Here is a 21,246-nt window from a genome sequence, read left to right on the forward strand (position 1 = left end):
GGCAATAGATGGCGCTGGGTATGTACATGAGGATGCGCACTACAATATGCCACAATTTCTGAATTTATTTTCACGATTACACCGATTAAGATTCGCATTCTATTTATGAAAAAATATGTTTCGTCTTTCATTGTTTCTTTCATATGAAAATATGTTGGCAGTTTTTTGAATATCCATAAAACAGAAATCAAATATGCTGTGAAAACTAAAAAAAATAATTTTTTGTTTTCATAAAAAACATCATTATTATAAAACAATGGTTACACATGTAGCAAATCTAGATTTGCGACGAGATTTCGGAAATCTCTTGTTCTCCAACGAGGAAAACCAACTAACTTACTGACCACAATATATATGCCGAACACAATAAAAATGCAGATCAAAATAAAAACGCTGTCAAAAACATTCCTATTGACAAATACAAAACAATAGAATCCTAGTGTAAACGGGTTATGGAGATTATTTCAAATCAAATGGATTTGGGTCTAGTTTAAACGTAGTTTAAATCCTAGTTAAAAGAAATCGTTATATATTTTAGCTATTTATCCGAAATGCTTTGAGGAAAAACAAGATAAACTTATTTTAAAGGCACTGGAATTAATGATTTTTATTTATCGTCGTTAAAGGTGGTACTGTATTCGCTTTTAGCGAAATTTTTCCATGATTACTTTTTTAGATAATAGATTTTGAAGCAAAACATCTTGCTGGTTTCATTCAGTAGAACATTCCCTCATTAAGTATGAGCAAATTTTCATAAAAGTTTTATGTTATCATTGAGATTTTTGTTGTGTTTCAAAAGAGCAACCATGAAAAACATGTGTTTTCACCGGTGGAAAGCGAACATAGTACTAGCCATTAAAGGAAACACCAAATAATTTTCCGTCGTTTAGTTGACTATTTTTTATTCGTTAGCGAAAACAGCTGATTTAAATGATGTTGATTTTCGTTAAAAGTGCCTACTGAATACAAAATTCGTTAACTTTTCTATTGTTGCTTTTAAATAAACGATTTTCGTTAAAACATTTTATAGAATTCCCCTATTGGACACTACCTTTTAAATACATACACTGGACAGCCTTGAGCATATTTGATCCATTATCGACTATCTTGTCTTAGTGTATACTGGCCCTAGTGCAGCTGTTAAGTGGTATATTTTGCAGCGCTGTAAAAAATGGCGCTTCATAGAAGAAGAAGACGTGCTTTATTTTCCAGACGGCTGCCACAACCTGCTGCGTTCGTTTGAGAAAGAAAAACTGAAAACCTTTGAAAAGCCGGAAAACTCTTCAAACTAATCACGATTTAAATCCTTCGACAAATAGCAATGAGATTCCAGTAAAAATTGATTGGAAAATTTGGGATTTTCGCGTGAAAATTCATTCCAAAGTTCTTTGTTTCGTGGGGTTTGTGAAATTCATTTCATCTCACGACGCAACGACAACGAAAAACGAACAAGCACGAAGAACTAAGCAGAAACGCATATAGAGAAGTGCCAGCGGAGTCTCAAACTTTTGGTTGGCTGCAGCTGGCAGTAAGGGAAAGTTTTACTGGGGAACAGACCTCGACTCTGGAAAGCCCCAAATTTTGTGACGAACAATTTAGCACTTTTCGGTGTATCATACTAAGTAGACAAGCCATTCAACATGGCTACAAACGATTCAAAGGCCCCACTGCGGCAAGTAAAGCGTGTGCAGTTTGGTATCCTTTCCCCAGATGAAATTGTAAGTGTTTTGTTTTTGTGTGTAGGGTTTGGTCGGGATTCCACTTATTGTCGTATTATTCTTTACAGCGACGTATGTCCGTCACCGAGGGTGGTGTCCAATTTGCCGAAACTATGGAAGGCGGCCGTCCTAAATTGGGTGGGTTGATGGACCCTCGTCAGGGTGTTATCGATCGAACATCAAGATGTCAAACCTGTGCTGGTAACATGACGGAGTGCCCTGGACATTTCGGCCATATTGATTTAGCCAAACCTGTTTTTCACATTGGTTTCATAACCAAAACAATCAAAATTTTACGTTGCGTTTGTTTTTATTGCTCCAAAATGTTGGTATCGCCGTCAAATCCAAAAATCAAAGAAGTGGTTTTAAAAACAAAAGGTCAGCCACGCAAACGTTTGGCCTATGTTTATGATTTGTGTAAAGGTAAAAAGATTTGCGAGGGTGGCGAAGATATGGATATGACAAAAGATGGACAGCCGGCTGATCCTAATAAAAAACCTGGACATGGTGGTTGCGGTCATTATCAACCATCTCTTCGTAGAACGGGACTGGATTTAACGGCAGAATGGAAACATGTTAATGAAGATTCACAGGTAAGAAATAGAAAACAAATATACCTAAACTAGTATTTTACATTTGGAGAGGCGCAGTCTGTCAATAGATTCATTTGCTTTTTTATAATTGCTAAAGGGTTGGTATTTGCAAAGCTACATCTGCTCAATTTGAATATATTGATTTTTTTCGACCACTTTACGTTTGTAAGATGGAAAGATACCTATAAGTTGTTGTTGATGTTGTAGCCACATTTTCAAGCTTGTTCCGATCCAATGGACCGACCGCAGTAAGAAAAAAGCGAGCATCATAGGTCGATGCCGCTGATTGTCCACGACTGCCGTTGCAGCTACTCCGTATGGAGCATTCCACTGTCCGCGACCTGTGGAAGCGCCCTGTAACTAGCAGCTAAGCTTCTCGTGACAGCAATGAACTTCGCACAGGTCGGAGCTCAATGTTCCAGCCTGTGTGGGGCTCCCAAAGCTATCCCGTGCCGGGTACCTATACGTCCCAACAAAATATTGTTAAGGCTAGGCTAGGTTAGGTTGAAAAGTGGAGGTACATATTAATCCACCCATGCCACTATGAACATTCACTGCTTGTTGTGCGCTCTAATAACAAAATATGGTTTAGTAGCTCTTAGGAATGTAAAAAATTAAAAACTACAACGTTCAGGGATGCAGTTGTTTAAGGGTTTTGCAGCCTTGGCCAAACTCACTTAAATGTTCGCCCAACAAAAAACTGGCATTTATTTCCCTGCAAAGTAATGCTTGTTGATATTTTTGGGCACAATTTTGAAAACTATTCTAAGAAAAAATGATTTGATGCGAAAATTGCAATGACTAAATTGCATTACCTGTAAACCCCAGTTTATTGCCTTATTGCATATCAGTTTATATGGGAGATTTACCAGTTGCATCGCCAAGTAGGTTGTCGTTTCACCATTGGTTGTGTTTAAAACGAATTATATCTGAGCTGTTCATTACCCATATTTCACCAACATCGACTCATAGTTACCTATATGTTGACACTGATCATTAAAAACTTTTTTAATGACTTAACCTTTTGTTTTCCCTTTATAAAATCAGCTGTAGTGATCAATAAATCCGGATTTAATGAGCAGTGTAATCGTGCTATTAAAATTAAGAGGATAAGAGCAATTGTTTTAAAAGGGTTTTATTTCAGCCTTGAAATTTACTATGTATTTATATTAAGCCAGAAAAAAACCCTTAAAAGTACGTTTTTTGTATACTTTATTTTGGTCGCTCATTGTAAGAGCTGGCAGATTTTTACTAACGAGGCTGATGAATACGATTGTAAACCTATCTGTCCAAATTTTGCCAAGAAGACTGCGTATAAACTTGTGATTAATTTTAGAAATAACTTCAGCTTTAACTTTTAAGTGGTGAGGTAAAATTTTGGCGTACTTTGTGACGGTAGTAAATTTAAAGGCTTTTTTACAAATGAAAAATTGTAAGAAAAAAAATAAAATTTTTTAATATAATGGTATTTGTTGATCGGATTAATTATATAGAATTAAAATACAAATAAATTTGGAAACTCATATTTTTTTTTTTTTTTCAAAAAAAGACACTTTTTTCAACAAGCCGTATTTTAATACTGAAAAAAACAAACTTTTAAAGGAACAAAACAAAATTTAATGTATGTAATTCAGATCAAACATTACATTTTAGTAAGGTCCGCTTTCTATATATATGTTTGAAAAATTAATAAGTGGAGTTCATGTTCTGCCTTTAAAAACACAGGTCATCGAAATCTTGTTAAAATTTTGCGATTGTGCACCATTTTTAACCAATTTGTGCGAATTATCGTCCAAATCGGTCCATAACGCGATAAGAAGTTTGGCATTACAGACATATTCCGTTATTATCAAAATAAGGACCACAAACACAAGTCTGCAATAGTTCAGTTCTGCTTGATATGAAACTGTCCTTATTTAACGACACCACCAATGCAGCATTCAGATTCAAATATAATTGAGTATCTGTGGGGCTTGACACAAACTTCCGCAATTAAAGCAAGCAAAGAAAGTTTGAAAAAGCCCCTTTTGGAGGATTGGCAGAAAATGGCGTATAAAACTACTTGCAAGCATTAAAACTTAGCATGCTTAGTGCTATTCAACATTACCTCCAAAGATGTTAGAATGGAACAAATATTGTCACTTTGGAAGTACATAAAAGGCAAATTTTTTAAAATAACCTCCAATTTATTTTTTATTGTTACTACTGGGATATGTCCGTGTCAGGGCAAACCAAACAGCAGAATTGAGTATTTGATCAGCGATCTTGTTGAGAGGCCTGATATAGTCGAGGGTAGTTTTTATTTCGATGATAAATTCTCCCATTAAATACCCTTAGTTCAGCGGTAGTTGGTTCTCTGTTTTTTCCATCAGGATCTTCCCAAACGACGTTTGCATAACTTCCTTCGAGCTAACACCTCTTTGCATGACCAGTCAGAAAATATTACTTTGCTCCCAGGTTCTTGATGAGATCAGCGGGACTTGTCTCTTAAAATTGAAGCGGCTGCATGGCCCCAAAATAATCTGGTTTTCCTTTTGAGGTTAATTTCGATGAGGAGGGTGATCATTAGCTTTCACTCGTTGATTTCTATCTCATGAATGAGTAAAAAAAGTAGCGCATCTCATAAGGTTACATTGACTATTGTCTATTTAGAGAGAAAAATAATTTTACAATAATTGAAATGAATACCTACCATACTGCCAACTAATTTATTTACGGGAAAGTCGAAATATCGACCAAGTTTAATCATTCATGATTTTAATTTAGAATAAGAAAATACAGATTCAATATCAAAATTAATTTCGTATGAGTTTTGTAGGTTTAATTTGAGGCGGATTAGGAATCAATCTTTGCAACTACACACAGTCTAATCCTTATGATTTTATATGTCTTACGTTTTATATACAATTAATAACTTTACCGTCTTTCTTTGTAGGAGAAAAAGATTCAAGTTACCGCTGAACGAGTATGGGAAATTCTAAAACACATTACAGATGAAGAGTGTTTTGTTATGGGTATGGATCCAAAGTATGCACGCCCTGATTGGATGATTGTTACCGTTTTACCCGTTCCACCTCTGGCCGTCAGACCTGCTGTCGTCATGTTTGGTGCAGCCAAGAATCAGGACGATTTAACTCACAAACTTTCGGATATCATAAAGGCCAATAATGAATTGCGTAAAAATGAGGCATGTGGTGCGGCTGCCCATGTGATTCTGGAAAATATAAAAATGTTGCAGTTTCACGTTGCCACACTGGTCGATAACGATATGCCTGGTATGCCTAGGGCTATGCAAAAGTCGGGCAAACCACTAAAAGCTATCAAATCCCGCTTGAAGGGTAAAGAAGGACGTATTCGTGGTAATTTGATGGGAAAGCGTGTTGATTTCTCAGCACGTACTGTCATTACTCCCGATCCAAATTTGCGTATTGATCAGGTCGGTGTACCGCGCTCCATTGCACAAAATTTAACTTTCCCGGAATTAGTAACACCGTTTAATATAGATCGTATGCAAGAGCTGGTACGTCGTGGCAACTCTCAATATCCAGGAGCTAAATATATTGTGCGTGACAATGGCGAACGTATTGATCTGCGTTTCCATCCAAAACCATCCGATTTGCATTTACAATGTGGCTATAAAGTGGAACGGCATCTGCGTGACGATGATTTGGTTATTTTCAATCGCCAGCCCACTCTACACAAAATGAGTATGATGGGTCATCGAGTTAAAGTTTTGCCATGGTCAACGTTTCGTATGAACTTGTCTTGTACTTCCCCATACAATGCTGATTTTGATGGAGACGAAATGAACTTGCATGTACCGCAATCTATGGAAACAAGAGCGGAAGTGGAAAACATTCACGTGACACCGCGACAAATTATTACGCCACAGGTATGTCTGCATTTCTGTTGAATTACTTCTCTCGCCCTAAAATATTTTCTTTTGTTTCATGTAGGCTAACAAACCCGTCATGGGTATTGTGCAGGATACCTTGACTGCTGTACGTAAAATGACAAAACGTGATGTCTTCATAACCCGTGAACAAATGATGAATCTGTTGATGTTCTTGCCCACTTGGGATGGCAAAATGCCCCAACCTTGTATTCTAAAGCCTAAACCATTGTGGACGGGCAAACAAATTTTTACACTAATTATTCCCGGCAATGTAAATATGATACGTACTCACTCCACCCATCCCGACGATGAAGATGACGGCCCCTACAAATGGATTTCACCCGGTGACACGAAAGTAATGGTAGAGCATGGCGAATTGATTATGGGCATTTTATGTAAAAAGACCCTGGGTACCTCTGCTGGTTCTTTGCTTCACATTGTTTTCTTGGAATTAGGTCACGAAATTGCTGGTCGCTTCTACGGTAACATTCAGACTGTCATTAACAATTGGCTGTTGTTGGAGGGTCACAGTATCGGTATTGGTGACACAATTGCTGATCCTCAGACCTATAACGAGATTCAGATGGCCATTAAGAAAGCTAAAGACGATGTCATCAACGTTATTCAAAAAGCCCACAACATGGAATTGGAACCCACACCCGGCAATACTTTACGTCAGACTTTCGAGAACCAAGTAAACCGTATTCTAAACGATGCTCGTGACAAAACTGGCGGATCTGCTAAGAAATCATTGACTGAATACAACAGTTTAAAGGCTATGGTGGTGTCGGGTTCGAAGGGCTCCAACATTAATATCTCCCAGGTTATTGCTTGCGTAGGTCAGCAGAACGTTGAAGGTAAACGCATTCCCTATGGTTTCCGTAAGCGCACCTTGCCCCACTTCATCAAAGATGATTACGGTCCTGAGTCCAGAGGCTTCGTGGAAAACTCATATCTTGCCGGCTTGACCCCATCCGAATTTTATTTTCACGCTATGGGTGGTCGTGAAGGTCTTATCGATACTGCTGTAAAAACTGCTGAAACTGGTTATATTCAGCGTCGTCTTATAAAGGCTATGGAATCTGTAATGGTAAACTATGACGGCACCGTACGTAATTCAGTGGGCCAGCTTATTCAGTTACGTTACGGCGAAGATGGCTTGGCTGGAGAAACAGTGGAGTTCCAGAATTTGCCTACCGTTAAATTGTCCAACAAATCCTTTGAGAAGAGATTCAAATTTGATTGGTCCAATGAGAGATACATGCGAAAGGTTTTCACAGACGAGGTCATAAAAGAATTGAGCGAGAGTGGCAATGCTCTGCCCGAGTTGGAGATAGAGTGGGATCAGCTGTGTCGCGATCGAGAAGCGTTGCGAGAAATTTTCCCTAATGGTGATTCAAAGGTTGTATTGCCTTGCAATTTGCAGAGAATGATTTGGAATGTGCAGAAAATTTTCCATATTAATAAACGCATGCCTACTGATTTGTCACCTTTGAGGGTGATTAATGGTGTTCGCGACCTTCTGCAGCGTTGTGTAATTGTGGTGGGTAATGATCGTCTCTCCAAGCAGGCCAACGAAAATGCCACCCTGCTTTTCCAGTGTCTGGTAAGATCCACTTTATGCACAAAGTATGTTGCCGAAGAGTTCCGCTTGTCTACAGAGGCTTTTGAGTGGTTGATAGGAGAAATCGAAACCAGATTCCAACAGGCCCAGGCTAATCCTGGGGAGATGGTGGGCGCCTTAGCCGCTCAGAGTTTGGGCGAGCCTGCCACTCAGATGACACTGAACACTTTCCATTTTGCTGGTGTATCTTCAAAGAACGTAACCTTGGGCGTACCCCGTTTGAAGGAAATTATTAACATTTCCAAAAAGCCAAAAGCTCCTTCTCTCACCGTCTTTTTGACGGGTGGTGCTGCCAGAGATGCCGAGAAAGCCAAGAACGTGTTGTGCCGGCTGGAACACACCACACTGCGCAAAGTTACCGCCAATACGGCCATCTACTATGACCCCGATCCCCAACGAACTGTCATTGCCGAGGACCAGGAGTTCGTCAATGTCTACTATGAAATGCCTGACTTTGATCCAACGCGCATTTCGCCATGGCTGCTACGTATTGAATTGGATCGCAAACGTATGACAGATAAGAAGTTAACTATGGAGCAAATCGCTGAGAAAATCAATGCCGGCTTTGGCGATGACCTCAATTGTATTTTCAATGATGACAATGCCGATAAGCTGGTTTTACGTATACGTATCATGAATAATGAAGAGAACAAATTCCAAGACGAAGATGAAGCGGTCGACAAAATGGAAGACGATATGTTCCTTCGCTGCATTGAGGCAAATATGTTGTCTGACATGACACTGCAGGGTATAGAGGCCATTGGCAAAGTGTACATGCATTTACCACAAACGGACAGTAAGAAGCGTATTATCATCACTGAGACTGGTGAATTTAAAGCTATTGGTGAATGGTTGCTGGAAACTGATGGTACTTCTATGATGAAAGTTCTTTCGGAAAGAGATGTCGATCCTGTGAGAACCTCCTCCAACGATATTTGTGAGATTTTCCAGGTGTTGGGTATCGAAGCTGTGCGAAAATCTGTTGAAAAGGAAATGAATGCTGTGCTGCAGTTCTATGGCCTTTATGTAAACTATCGACATTTGGCCTTGTTGTGTGACGTAATGACAGCTAAGGGACATTTGATGGCTATCACACGTCACGGTATCAACAGACAAGATACTGGTGCTCTTATGAGATGTTCGTTCGAAGAAACTGTTGACGTGTTGTTGGATGCTTCAGCTCATGCTGAGACAGATCCTATGAGAGGTGTATCGGAAAATATCATTATGGGACAGTTGCCAAAAATGGGAACAGGTAAAGGGGAATATTTTACCTTTCTTGGAAGATAATTAATGAGACTATATAATTTTTTGCTTTTTCAAGGCTGCTTTGATTTACTCTTGGACGCAGAAAAATGTCGTTATGGCATTGAAATTGCCAACACCATGGGCTCGAGCATTTTAGGTGGGTCGGGTATGTTCTTTGGTGCAGTATCTACGCCTAGCATGTCACCACCAATGACGCCATGGCAAAATTGTGGAACTCCAAGATATTTTTCTCCTTCTGGTCAAAGTAAGTTAATATTGCAATACAAAAGTAAAAACAATTGCCTTTCTAACCTGGTTTTGTTTTTAGTGAGTGGTATGACACCTGGTGGTCCCAGTTTTTCGCCATCTGCAGCTTCAGAGGCTTCTGGTATGTCGCCAAGTTGGTCACCAGCACATCCCGGCTCGTCGCCCAGTTCTCCTGGTCCACCAATGTCGCCATTTTTCCCTCCATCGCCCAGTGTTTCGCCTTCATATTCGCCAACTAGCCCCACTTATACAGCGTCATCGCCAGGAGGAGCTTCACCAAGCTATTCACCACTTAGTCCCAGCTATTCGCCGACAAGTCCAGCGTTTGGTTCAACATCGCCTCGTTATTCTTCAACAACTCCCAATTTTAATCCACAATCAACGGGTTATTCTCCATCGAATAGTGGCTATTCACCATCATCTCCGGTTTATTCTCCCACTTCTCCCTTCCATCATTCTTCAAGTCCATCGTATACGGGCAGCGGTGGTTCCAATATGTATTCTCCAACGAGTGCTTATTCGCCAACTTCTTCAAACTATTCACCAAATTCCCCATCATATTCCCCAACTTCTCCCTCGTACTCGCCCTCAAGCCCCTCTTATTCGCCTTCTTCTCCTTGCTATTCTCCAACTTCACCATCATATTCTCCCTCTTCGCCAACTTATACGCCTGTTACACCTTCATATTCTCCATCATCACCACATTATTCCTCTTCGCCTCACTACTCTCCAGCTTCACCAGCATATTCTCAAACTGGTGTAAAATATTCGCCGACTTCACCAAAATATTCGCCACCTTCACCTTCGTACGATGGTTCAGCGGGATCACCGCAATACACGCCAGGATCGCCGCAATATTCCCCAGCTTCACCTAAATATTCCCCGACGTCTCCGCTGTATTCGCCCACCTCGCCACAGCATTCACCGGCCAACCAGTACAGCCCTACCGGTTCAAGCTATTCGGCCACATCGCCCCGTTACTCGCCCAATAATATGTCGGTTTATTCACCTGGTAGTACAAAATATTCGCCAACATCACCCACGTACACACCAACACGTAATTATTCGCCGGCTTCTCCCATGTACTCACCCACGGCACCATCGCACGGTTATTCACCGACTAGTCCAGCCTACTCGCCTAGTAGTCCCACTTATGAAGACAGCGAAGAATAGGATTTCGATGCGAAAATTATTTAAAAATGTCGTAATAGACGTTGATGTTCACACTTGGTTTTTCTACTACTAGACGAAGAAGAACGCATTTTCCATATCATCCATAAAGTTGATGATATTTAAATCAATTATATGCACACACACACACACACACACGCACGACTAGTGTGTAAGTTTTAACAAAATAACGAAGAGGAGAAGTACATATATTCTTATTGTATGGATTGTAATAAGAGGTTCTCAGTTATTCGAGTACCATTTCAGATTGTTTTTTATTATCGATTTTCTTGTCTATGTATTTCTTTAAAAACAATACGTATGTTATCCAACAGTAATGACGTCATAATCAATATAGTATAATAAGGATATACAACACAATAAAAGTGTTTTCTTGTCTCCGACATTTCTCGGAAGGAGACATTGGCAATTAATATTTCGTTTGATTCGTTTGGAATATAGTTTAAAGTATTTAATATTTTAAATTTTATAAAAACAACATATATGCATACCAAAATAAACACGTAAATCGTCTGTAAACGTCAAATAGATGTCTAATTTTATCTTAGGCCAATTATTAAATATAATAGTGGGAAGCCAACGTTGCGAACTTTTTTCGCACTACGGCAATAAAGCTGGCAGTAGTGTGCCAGTTTTCCTGCCACCCAGGTCTGCTATAGATACTGTTAACCTGTAAAGTTGTTGGTGATCTAAAGAAATACCTAAAGCGCGAAAGTAGAGTAGTAGAATGGATTCAAAATATCAAATAGCTGGGGTGGTGGCATCAGGCATGCAATTTCGACTGGTTGTGGCAGGCTCCAATGACCGACAAGCTATTGCTCTGCAGAGACTCCCGACATAAACTGCAGGTTCTGGTGTTGAGGACAAGACCGATCTAATCTTATCTTCGCATAGCCATCGGCCATCCGCAGAAACATAGCTCCATCAGCTGTGCTGAAGCTCTTACCTTATAAAGGCAAGGGCTACCGCCTCAGTGTACGTCTTCGTCCTTTTTTCGTCATCCCGGAGTGCCTTCCCCGCACACTTCTTGTATCGGGATTGAAAAGAACCCCAGACCCTGGTTCTGTTCGGTTTGCCAGAACTGCCTCCATCATCGGTCGGTGCCGGTGAGGTGTAACCGGTGCATGGAGTGGGTACATTTCCGATCTTACTCTGACCTTACGTCACTACGGGAGTATAGAATCCCATGGCAGCCGGTTGTACGCACCGGATCGACCCGATGGAATCTTCATCGGCAAGGGCTGCCGCCTCAGTGTACGTGTTCGTCTTTTTTCGTCATGGGAGAGGTACATCCCGGAGTGCCTTCTCCGTACGCTTCTGGTCCGTGCCGGGATTGAAAAGAACCCCGGACCCTGGTTCTGTTCCGTTTGCCAGAACCGCCTTCATCATCGGTTAGTGTCGGTGAGGTGTAACCGGTGCTTGGAGTGGGTACACTTCCGTTCTTGCTCTGGCCTAACTTCGCTACGGGAGTATAGTCACACTGGCTATGTCGCTAGGTGCTGTGCGAACATAGCCAGCAGTGGGTCACAAGCGTCGCCGTCGTCGCCTTCGGCGTCCTCGTCGTCGGACTATGTGACCCCCCCCCCGACCTCTCCCGTACGGCAATTTATGCAACGACAGCACCCTAGCCCTACTATTGCCAGGCCAGTGCCGGGAAGTGTATCGTTCCTGCAGTTAAACTGCAATGGACTGCGAGGCAAGATTGATGAGATTGTGGATTTTATGAGTCGGAAGAGCATATCGGTCGCAGCGATCCAGGAGACAAAGCTGACTAACACCTGCAGCTTGCACAGTTGTCACGGCTACAATGTGCTACGTAAGGATCGCTCAAGGAATGGAGGTGGGGGATTGGCCTACGTTATACACCATTCCGTGCAGTATAGACCTATCTCGCCTGCGCTTGACGCTAGTGACCCATACATGGAATGTATGGGGGTAGCAGTCAGGTCTGGTACTGCCGAGATAGTGATATACAACGTGTATATACTGCCGGTTGGTAGCTGTGTCCCGATTAATGGCCAGGCCTACAGCCCCGACATAAGTGGGTTGCTATCTGGCCATGGTCGTCTGGTTCTGGGGGATTTTAATGCACATCACTCGTCATGGCATTCTCCCCTAGGTAACGACCAGCGTGGCATAGCTTTGGCAGAGCAGATAGATAGCTCCACGTTTTGCACGGTGAATGAAGATGCCCCCACTAGGATTACGAGGAGGTGCAGCAGCTCGCCAGACATCTCAATTGCATCCCCTGATCTCCTGAGTGACGTATCCTGGCAAGCCGTCATCTCTTTGGGGTCAGACCACCTCCCCATAATCCTTACCATCGACCGACCACCCGACTTCATAACCTCTGAGCGCCGGACGTTCATCAATTACAAGAAGGCCAATTGGACCAGCTTCAGAGAGTATACCAATCGCCGCTTCAATGAACTGCCACCCCCCTCTGATGTGCTTGTGGCCGAGAGGAAATTCCGAGACATCATCAACGCAGCAGCCGCTCGCTTTATACCAGCCGGTCGAATACCCCAAGTGCGACCCAATTTCCCGGCGCAGACGAGCGTGATGGGATTCGTGCTATGGACCCCGCTAACCCCAGAATCAGCGAGCTGAATCTGGAAGTAAACAGGGTAGTCAACGAACATAAGCGGAATTTGTGGCTGGAACACTTGGAGCAATGTAACTTAGGCACCGGTGCAGGCAAACTGTGGGCCACTGTTAAGTCTCTCTCGAACCCCGGTAGACGGGACGACAGGACCTCAGTCACTTTTGGCGAGGTAACCGTGACTGATCCGAAGAGATGCGCCAGGTTGTTCAACCGACAATTTATTGTGCATCCCGAGAGAGACAGGGCAAGGAGGAGAGCCATTCGCCGTATTCGTGGTCTCCGAGCCGATGAACAGTCCTCACAATTTACCGTGGGCGAAGTTACGAATGTCATCCGTGGCGCCAAATCTTCCAAGGCGTTGGGCCCCGACGGAATCTCTACATTAATGCTGAAGAATCTGGATTTACCTGGAGTTGAGTACCTTACCACTGTCCTTAACCTGTCATTGAACACTCTTATAGTTCACGATGTCTGGAAAATGGGCAGAGTGATCCCGCTACTGAAGACTGGTAAAGACCCGAGTTTGGGGGAGTCGTACAGACCGATCTCCCTTCTCTCACCAGTGGCTAAGACGCTTGAGGCATTACTCCTCCCGAGCCTCGTAGGAGAATTTCCATTCGCCGAGCATCAACACGGATTTCGGAGACTGCACAGCACAATAACAGCTTTGCATGCCATCACCATACACATTTGCCGTGGCTTTAATCAACCCAGGCCATGTGATAGGACGGTCCTCGTGGCACTGGACCTATCGAAAGCATTCGACACGGTCAGCCATGCCAAATTATTTGAGGACATCGCCAACACGTCCCTCCAGCCAGGCCTGAAACGTTGGGTCGCGAATTATCTGTGTGGCCGCCAGTCATTTGTGGAATTTAGGGATAAGAAGTCAAAACACCGTAGAGTGAAACAGGGAGTTCCCCAAGGTGGGGTGATATCTCCGGCTCTGTTTAACCTCTACCTATCCTCCATCCCACCTCCTCCAGACGGCATAGAGATCGTATCATATGCGGACGATTGTACGATCATGGCATCAGGCCCCCCACCCATTGATGACATCTGCGATAGGTTGAACGTCTACCTCAACGAGCTTGCCTCATATTTCGCTGCAAGAAATCTGAAGATATCCGCCACCAAATCTTCAGCCACACTGTTCACTACAAATACGCGTGAGGTGAATACTGAGCTGACTGTGATGGTCGATGGAGAAATGATTCCGACCATCAGGTGTCCCACAATACTTGGCGTCACATTTGACAGCTCCTACACTTTCTCCCCACATTCCACAGCAATCTGCAATAAAGTCAAAAGTAGAAACAAGGTCCTCAAGTCACTCGCTGGCAGCACTTGGGGTGCAGACAAAGAAACCTTGTTGACCTCGTACAAAGCAATTGGCCGCGCCAGTGTGGTCACGTCAACTTTGTGACACGCAGTGGAATAATATTCAGATCTGTCAGAATGCCGCCCTCCGAACTGCGACGGGCTGTCTCCTCAGTTCTCATGTGGACCACCTCCATCAGGAGACAAAGATCCTACCAGTGCGAAGACATAACTACATGCTGTCTAAGCAATACCTTTTGGGCTGTTATCGCAGAAATCATCCAAATCATCATCTTGTGGATAGATACCCACCGCCCAGAAGCCTTAAGGTAGATCTACACGATCTAGAGCGTGAGGTCCAGCGCTACAAGAGAGAACCTCTAGATCAAGCGGCATATCAAGCGGGTCTGAACAACATTCATGCAGACACGGTAGCAGACGCGTTAATTGGCTACCGGGTGAATGCAGTCCTTGGAGAACGACCACCACCCATTGCACCCGAAGAAATCGACCTCCCCCGGCAAACCAGAGTGGTTCTGGCTCAATTACGTTCCGGCAGATGCAGCCGCCTCAATTCCCACAGAGCTAGGATTGATGCCGACGTGCAAGATGTATGTCCCGATTATAACCAGGGACCGCACGATACACGTCACCTGTTTAACTGCCCGGCCAGACCCACTCGACTCAGACCCAGATCCCTGTCGACGCACCCCATCCTAGTCGCGGAGTTCCTGGGTCTTGACACTCAACAGAATCAAGCAGACGAAAGATAATACACAATAAACTGCTACAACAACAACAACAACAACAACAATAACAACGGGAGTATAGTCGCACTGAATATGTTGCAAGGTGTTATCCCAACATAGACAGCAGTGGGTCACAAGCGTCGTCGTTGTTGTTGTTGTATCAGTGTGTTGTACACTGAGGCGGCAGCCCTTGCCGATGAAGAAATCCATCGGGTCAATCCGGTACGTACAACCGGCTGCCATGGAATTGACAAGCGTCGTCGTCGTCATCGGGCTATGCAACCCCTCGATCTCTCCCGTGCGACAATATACGCAACAGCAGCATCCTAGCCCCAATTGAATTGAATTGATTCGGTATGAGAGGCAAGATCGACGAGATAGTAGATTTTATGAGTCGTAAGAACGTATTGGTTGCGGCGATCCAGGAGACAAAGCTGACCAACACCTGCAGCTTGCACAGTTGTCACGGATGCAATATGCTACGTCATTCCCATGGCAGTCGGTGGTACGTACCGGATTGACCCGATGAAGTCCTTCATCGGCAAGGGCTGCCGTCTCAATGTACAACACACTGCTCCAACAACAACAACGAGGACGTGTAGCAGCTCGCCAAACATTACCATTGCATCGCCTGATCTCTTGAGTGATGAACTTGGCTGCCGTAATTTCTTTGGCATCAGATCATCCCCCATAATTCTTACCCGACTTCATACCGACCTCTGAGCGCCAAAGATCCAACTCGTGCGAAGACAACTACATGCTATCCAATTCCTTTTGGGCTGTTATCACAGAGACCATTATCGCAGGTATTTACCGCCAAGAAGCTTTGAGGTAATATACAGGATCTAGAGCGTGTGGTCCAGCGCTACAAGAAAGAATCTCTAGATTAACCGGGACTAGTTAACATTCATGCAGACACGGTAGCAGGTGCGGTGAATAGCTGCCGGGTGAATGTGGTCCTTTGAGAACGCCTCCATTGCAAGAAATTGAACTCCCACGGCAAACCAGAGTAGTTCACAATCCCTACAGAACAAGATGGATTGATGCCACACACTCGTCATCTGTTTAACTGCCCAGCCAGACCCAGATCTTTCAGGACGCACCCCATCTTAGTCGCGGAGTTCCTGGATCTGTATACTCAACAGAATCAAGCAGACGAATGATGGAACACAACACACTGCTACAACAACAATTAGCAACAATTGGTCAATAATAACGCCAGTAAATCTGGAAGGTAAGTCCAAAAAACTATTCTGGTGCATGTGCAATATATATCAAAATGAAGGTAATGACCTGATATACACACTTTTTTGTAGTCCATTGTTGGCCACCAGATTGGATTTGTGTACTGACTTCCAGTTTCGAAACGGATATAATGAAGGTTAATTCAACAAAACACAATTCTGGGGTATGTGCAATATACCAAAATGAAGACTACGACCTCCTCTTTGATGTGGCACTTTTTTAAACGAAGTTCATTCCGGGAGGCTAGTCTGTAATCAGTGTCCTGCCTTTTTAAACTTTGTGCAAGAAAAAGTTGATTCCAAGTGTGATACATCAAATTGAAAGTAATGACCTCCACTTTGATATGGCATTCGCACTTTTTTGAATGGAGTTCATACCTGTACGCTAGATAGGAATCAGTGTCTTGCCTTTCATTTCTCAACAAAACTGTAAACTTTTTTAAAGAAAAAAATGATTCCTGCCAAGTGTGATACATCAAACTGAAGGTAATGATATGGTATTCACACTTTTATAATGGAGTCCATTCCTGGACGCTAGGCTGGAATCAGTGTCCTGCCCTCCAGTTCTAAATAGAAATCTGGAAACTTTGTTCAAGGAAAAACTGATTCCAGCCAAGTGTGGCACATAAAATTGGAGGTAATGACCTCTTTTGATGTGGCATTTGCACTTTTTTGAACGAAGTCCATTCTGGACTTGGCGTGTCCCGCACTCAAGTTATACACCAAATTGTTGATATGATAATCCTCTATTAAATTGCATTAATATCATTGTGTACAAAGTGTTTTTCTGACCTTCAGGATGGAAGTCGTTGGCGAAAGTCATTGTTCAATTATTTAAATCATATTCATAAAATCGCTAGCGACAGAAAAATATTGATAATTTCTGTACTATTTTATAATTTGCCACTTTTTGTCACCCTGTAAAGTTAGATAATTTTTATACCCTCCACCATAGGATGTGGGGTATACTAATTTCGCCATTCTGTTTGTAACTACTCGAAATATTCGTCTGAGACCCCATAAAGTATATATGTTCTTGATCGTCGCGACATTTTATGTCGATCTAGCCATGTCCGTCCGTCCGTCCGTCTGTCTGTCGAAAGCACGCTAACTTCCGAAGGAGTAAAGCTAGTCGCTTGAAATTTTGCACAAATACTTTTTGTAAATAGACGCAATTCTTATCCGATTTAGCTGAAATTTTATATGAGATTTTTTGTTACGACTTCCAACAACTGTTCTTTGTATCGCGAAAACGGGTACACAACCTGATATAGCTGCCATATAAACCGATCTGGGATGTTGACTTCTTGAGCCCCAATAGGACGCAATTTTCATCCGATTCGGCAGAAATTTTGTACAATGGTTTCTCCCACGACCTTAAAAATACGAATCCAATGTGGTCTGAATCGATCTATAGCTTGATACAGGCCCCACATAAACCGATCACCCGATTTTGCTTCTTGAGCCCCTACAAGGCGCAGTTCTTATCCGAATGGACTGAAATATTACACAATGACTTCTACAATGTTCAGCATTCAGTTCATTTATGGTCCGAATCGGTCTATAACCTGATATAGCTCCAATAGCATTACAGTCCTTTTTCATTATTGCAGATATTAATCCGCCCCATGCCACTATGGACGTACACCTAAGCCAGTAATAGGTTTGTTGTGCGCTCTAAAAACTGTAAAGTAACCTCTAAAAAGAAATTTTGAAGTTAGGAATTCCGTGCTACTTACAAGATCCTTAATTGTTTTCAATACCACTCCCCTAAGTTGGTTCATCTCTGATGTTGTGTCTCCACCTAAGTACCGGTATCTGTTAGACGCGAAAGTCGGACAACGACAAATAAAATGCTCCAACGTCGCATCATCTTCCCCGCATGCCCTACACATGCTATCACTTCCCGCACCGATTTTACATAAGTGAGCTCGTAGTCCTATGTGTCCCGTTATGATACCAATAGCTACACTGGCATCCTACTTGCTTCCTTTCAGTAATAGCCTCGTCTTCTCACAATCTTTATCCCCCCATAGGATTTTCGCCGTCCTACCGACCGTTTCGCTGTTCCAAAATGATGCATGTGCATTCGTCGCCCACTCCCTTAACTCGGACTGCGTTGACCCGAAAGACTTCGAGTTAACCAAGTTTATTGATGGCAGTCCTCTGGCCTTCACCGCCAAATCGTCTGCCCTTTCATTTCCCCTTACGCCGTTGTGGCCCGGCACTCAGACGATGCGGATTTTCCCATCCTCAGAGAAGGCGTTAATCTCCTTCTTACACTGCAAGACTGTTCGTGACCTTACCGTCCTGCTTGTTATTGCCCTTATGGCAATTTTACTGTCGGTAAAGATGTATTCTCTGAACCAGTTGTATGGTCCTTATGTTGCACTTTTTCTCCATAGCAGTCCTCCAAACCACTGACGCGTAAGTAAGTATTGGTCTAATCACGCTCCTGTATAGCCAGTGGACTATCCTCGGGTTCAGGCCCCATATATCGAAATTGTCTTATTGAGGCAACGTGGTGCTGAAATATGTCTTCCAACTGTAAATGGGTATATATTTTACTGGCAACTAAGAAGAAGAATATCCTTAAAATGCACTTATATATTTAAAGGAATTATTTACCTCTTTTTATTCTACACTAACTAAAAAGTTATGTATTAAATATTTTTGTACCCTCCATCAAAGGATGGGGGTATACTATTTTCGTCATTCCGTTTGTAGCACCTCGAAATATTCGTCTAATACCCCATTCCTGGTAAAAAAGGTCGGTATATTCCCTTTATTACAAATCGCCAGATTGTAACTTATAATTTATTCGATAAGTAGCTCACCCCTTTCGTTCACATCCGAACATCCCCATATCTGGCGATATGCATTAGCATCACTACCTACAATGAGGCTCTTTTTCCTTACAGAAGCGGTTTCAACCAGTACTTTAGGCTTAAAGTCGGTATCTTTGGATCGTGTGCCATACATAGGGAAGCCAGTCAGTAATAAAATATTAAATTTCCCATGAACATTCCACTAGGGAACAGGGGATACTTCTCTCATATCAATGAGTATAGTCCGATTAAGGTTTCACCTCAATGATAAGCCGTGTCCGAACTGCGTGCCGCATAGCGACACCACTTGGTAGAGAAGTTTTAACAAGGCTGGATATCTCCCAAATGTAGCCAACATAAGTAAGGGGATAACCACCGCTGAAAACTTTTCTGATGTTCACGCAGGGATTTGAACCCAGGCGTCCATCCCCGCTGACATTGAGCTCAATCCCACCCACACAGGTCTTGTCGGGTCCTGTTTCGACGCCGTCCCTCTTCTTTTGTTCGTGGAAGAAGGATTTGCAGTGTACTCCAGACTTGTTGAGGTCTGCGAGACAGTCGGAATTTAGTATGAATAATGCATGTCTCCGGTGGCTATCAGCCTCATGCAATCTACCAATGTGATTGAAAGATTGGGTTTACAGTCCCCTAGTCTCCCAAGTATGGATTCATTAACTGGGAGAATCCTTGGTATCCACGCGTATGCCATTGGCCGAGAAGAAATAGAAATTCTTGACTAAATCCAGTGCTGTGCCTGGCTAGATTTCACCAATCTTTTTCAGGGTGCAACGATGCATCTCAACTGAGCTTTGATGCCCGAAAGAAATTATTTCGTATCGACCCAGATGCCAGCATGCATCGTCGCACACTGGAGGAGGACCAGAAAATTTCGCAAGGACATCAGAGTATACACATGACAGTCCATTGACTACCCCACTTCAATTGTTCCTAAGTAGGCAGCTCTGTTCTTCTCCCCTGTCGACAACATTCGGCGTTTCCGAATCTAGACGTGTAGCCTTTGGGGTAGCCTGTACTTCGAATCTCTAAGCCCAATTAGGGGTGCCTCTTCTTATCGGTGAGAGTTTTAGGATCATTTGCACCAAGCCTACACAGAAAAAATATCACGAAATTTATTCGAATCAAAAATTTAATTGAAAATAATAATGTTTTCAATTAAAAAATTAATTGAATCAATCATTTTTTAATTGAAACCGGATTTCTTTTTCAATTACTATCGTGATTTAATTATTTAATTGATTCAATAATTTTTTTATTTGAATCTGAACTTTTTTTTTTTAAATCCAACTGCACTGTAATGAATGTCCGTTTTTGAAAAAGTGTAACCGCTCAAATTTTGATAAATACATTCTAAATGGTGATTTTTTAGCTGTTATCTTTTTGGCAACACTGATTTAAACAGTTCACGCACGTTTCGTGTTTTGTTTCACTGTCAAACATCTTCAGTTCGGTCTATAATTTAAGCATGAATCGTCTTACAAACGAACAACTCTTGCAAGTTATTGAATTTTATTATCAAAATGCGTGCAATGTTAAGAAAGTTAAGTTTTAAGTTTAAGAAAGTTTTGGAAGATTTTGGAAAACTTCGACCCAAATTTTAATACCATATTCGTTTTCTGGTCTCCAATACCTTTCATTTGATACCCTTATTGTGCCCACCGGACCACTTTCGGATAAAGTTGGCGTTTTTGGGGAAAGGGGGAGGGTCCGCCACCACCCATATCTAAAAATTATATAGCTTATGTTTCCTTACAGACAAACGTACACAATCTATGAAAATTTTAAGAAAATCGGTTCAGCCAAGTATCATATAGTGTCGCTTTTGAGGGGTGGCGTAACCCCTTATACTTCTATCAGATTTTGTATGCCAGATTCGAAATCTACTCCCGAATACCTTTCATTTGAGCCCCATATTGAAATGAACGTCCAGTATGTCTGTTTGGTAG

General features: G+C 42.5%; 1 protein-coding gene across 1 annotated transcript; it reads left to right on the forward strand.

Moving 5' to 3' along the window:
• Positions 1-1,183: 1,183 nt before the first annotated feature.
• LOC106080855 (DNA-directed RNA polymerase II subunit RPB1) lies at positions 1,184-11,062 on the forward strand. The gene is made up of 6 exons (XM_013242454.2): positions 1,184-1,718; positions 1,787-2,311; positions 5,247-6,203; positions 6,268-9,085; positions 9,155-9,343; positions 9,407-11,062. The coding sequence occupies exons 1-6, from the start codon at positions 1,641-1,643 to the stop codon at positions 10,516-10,518; spliced, it is 5,679 nt and encodes a 1,892-aa protein (XP_013097908.1). The 5' UTR covers positions 1,184-1,640; the 3' UTR covers positions 10,519-11,062.
• Positions 11,063-21,246: the final 10,184 nt, after the last annotated feature.

Source organism: Stomoxys calcitrans, chromosome 4 (assembly GCF_963082655.1).
Source record: "Stomoxys calcitrans chromosome 4, idStoCalc2.1, whole genome shotgun sequence".
In the NCBI taxonomy this organism is placed as follows: Eukaryota; Metazoa; Arthropoda; class Insecta; order Diptera; family Muscidae; genus Stomoxys; species Stomoxys calcitrans.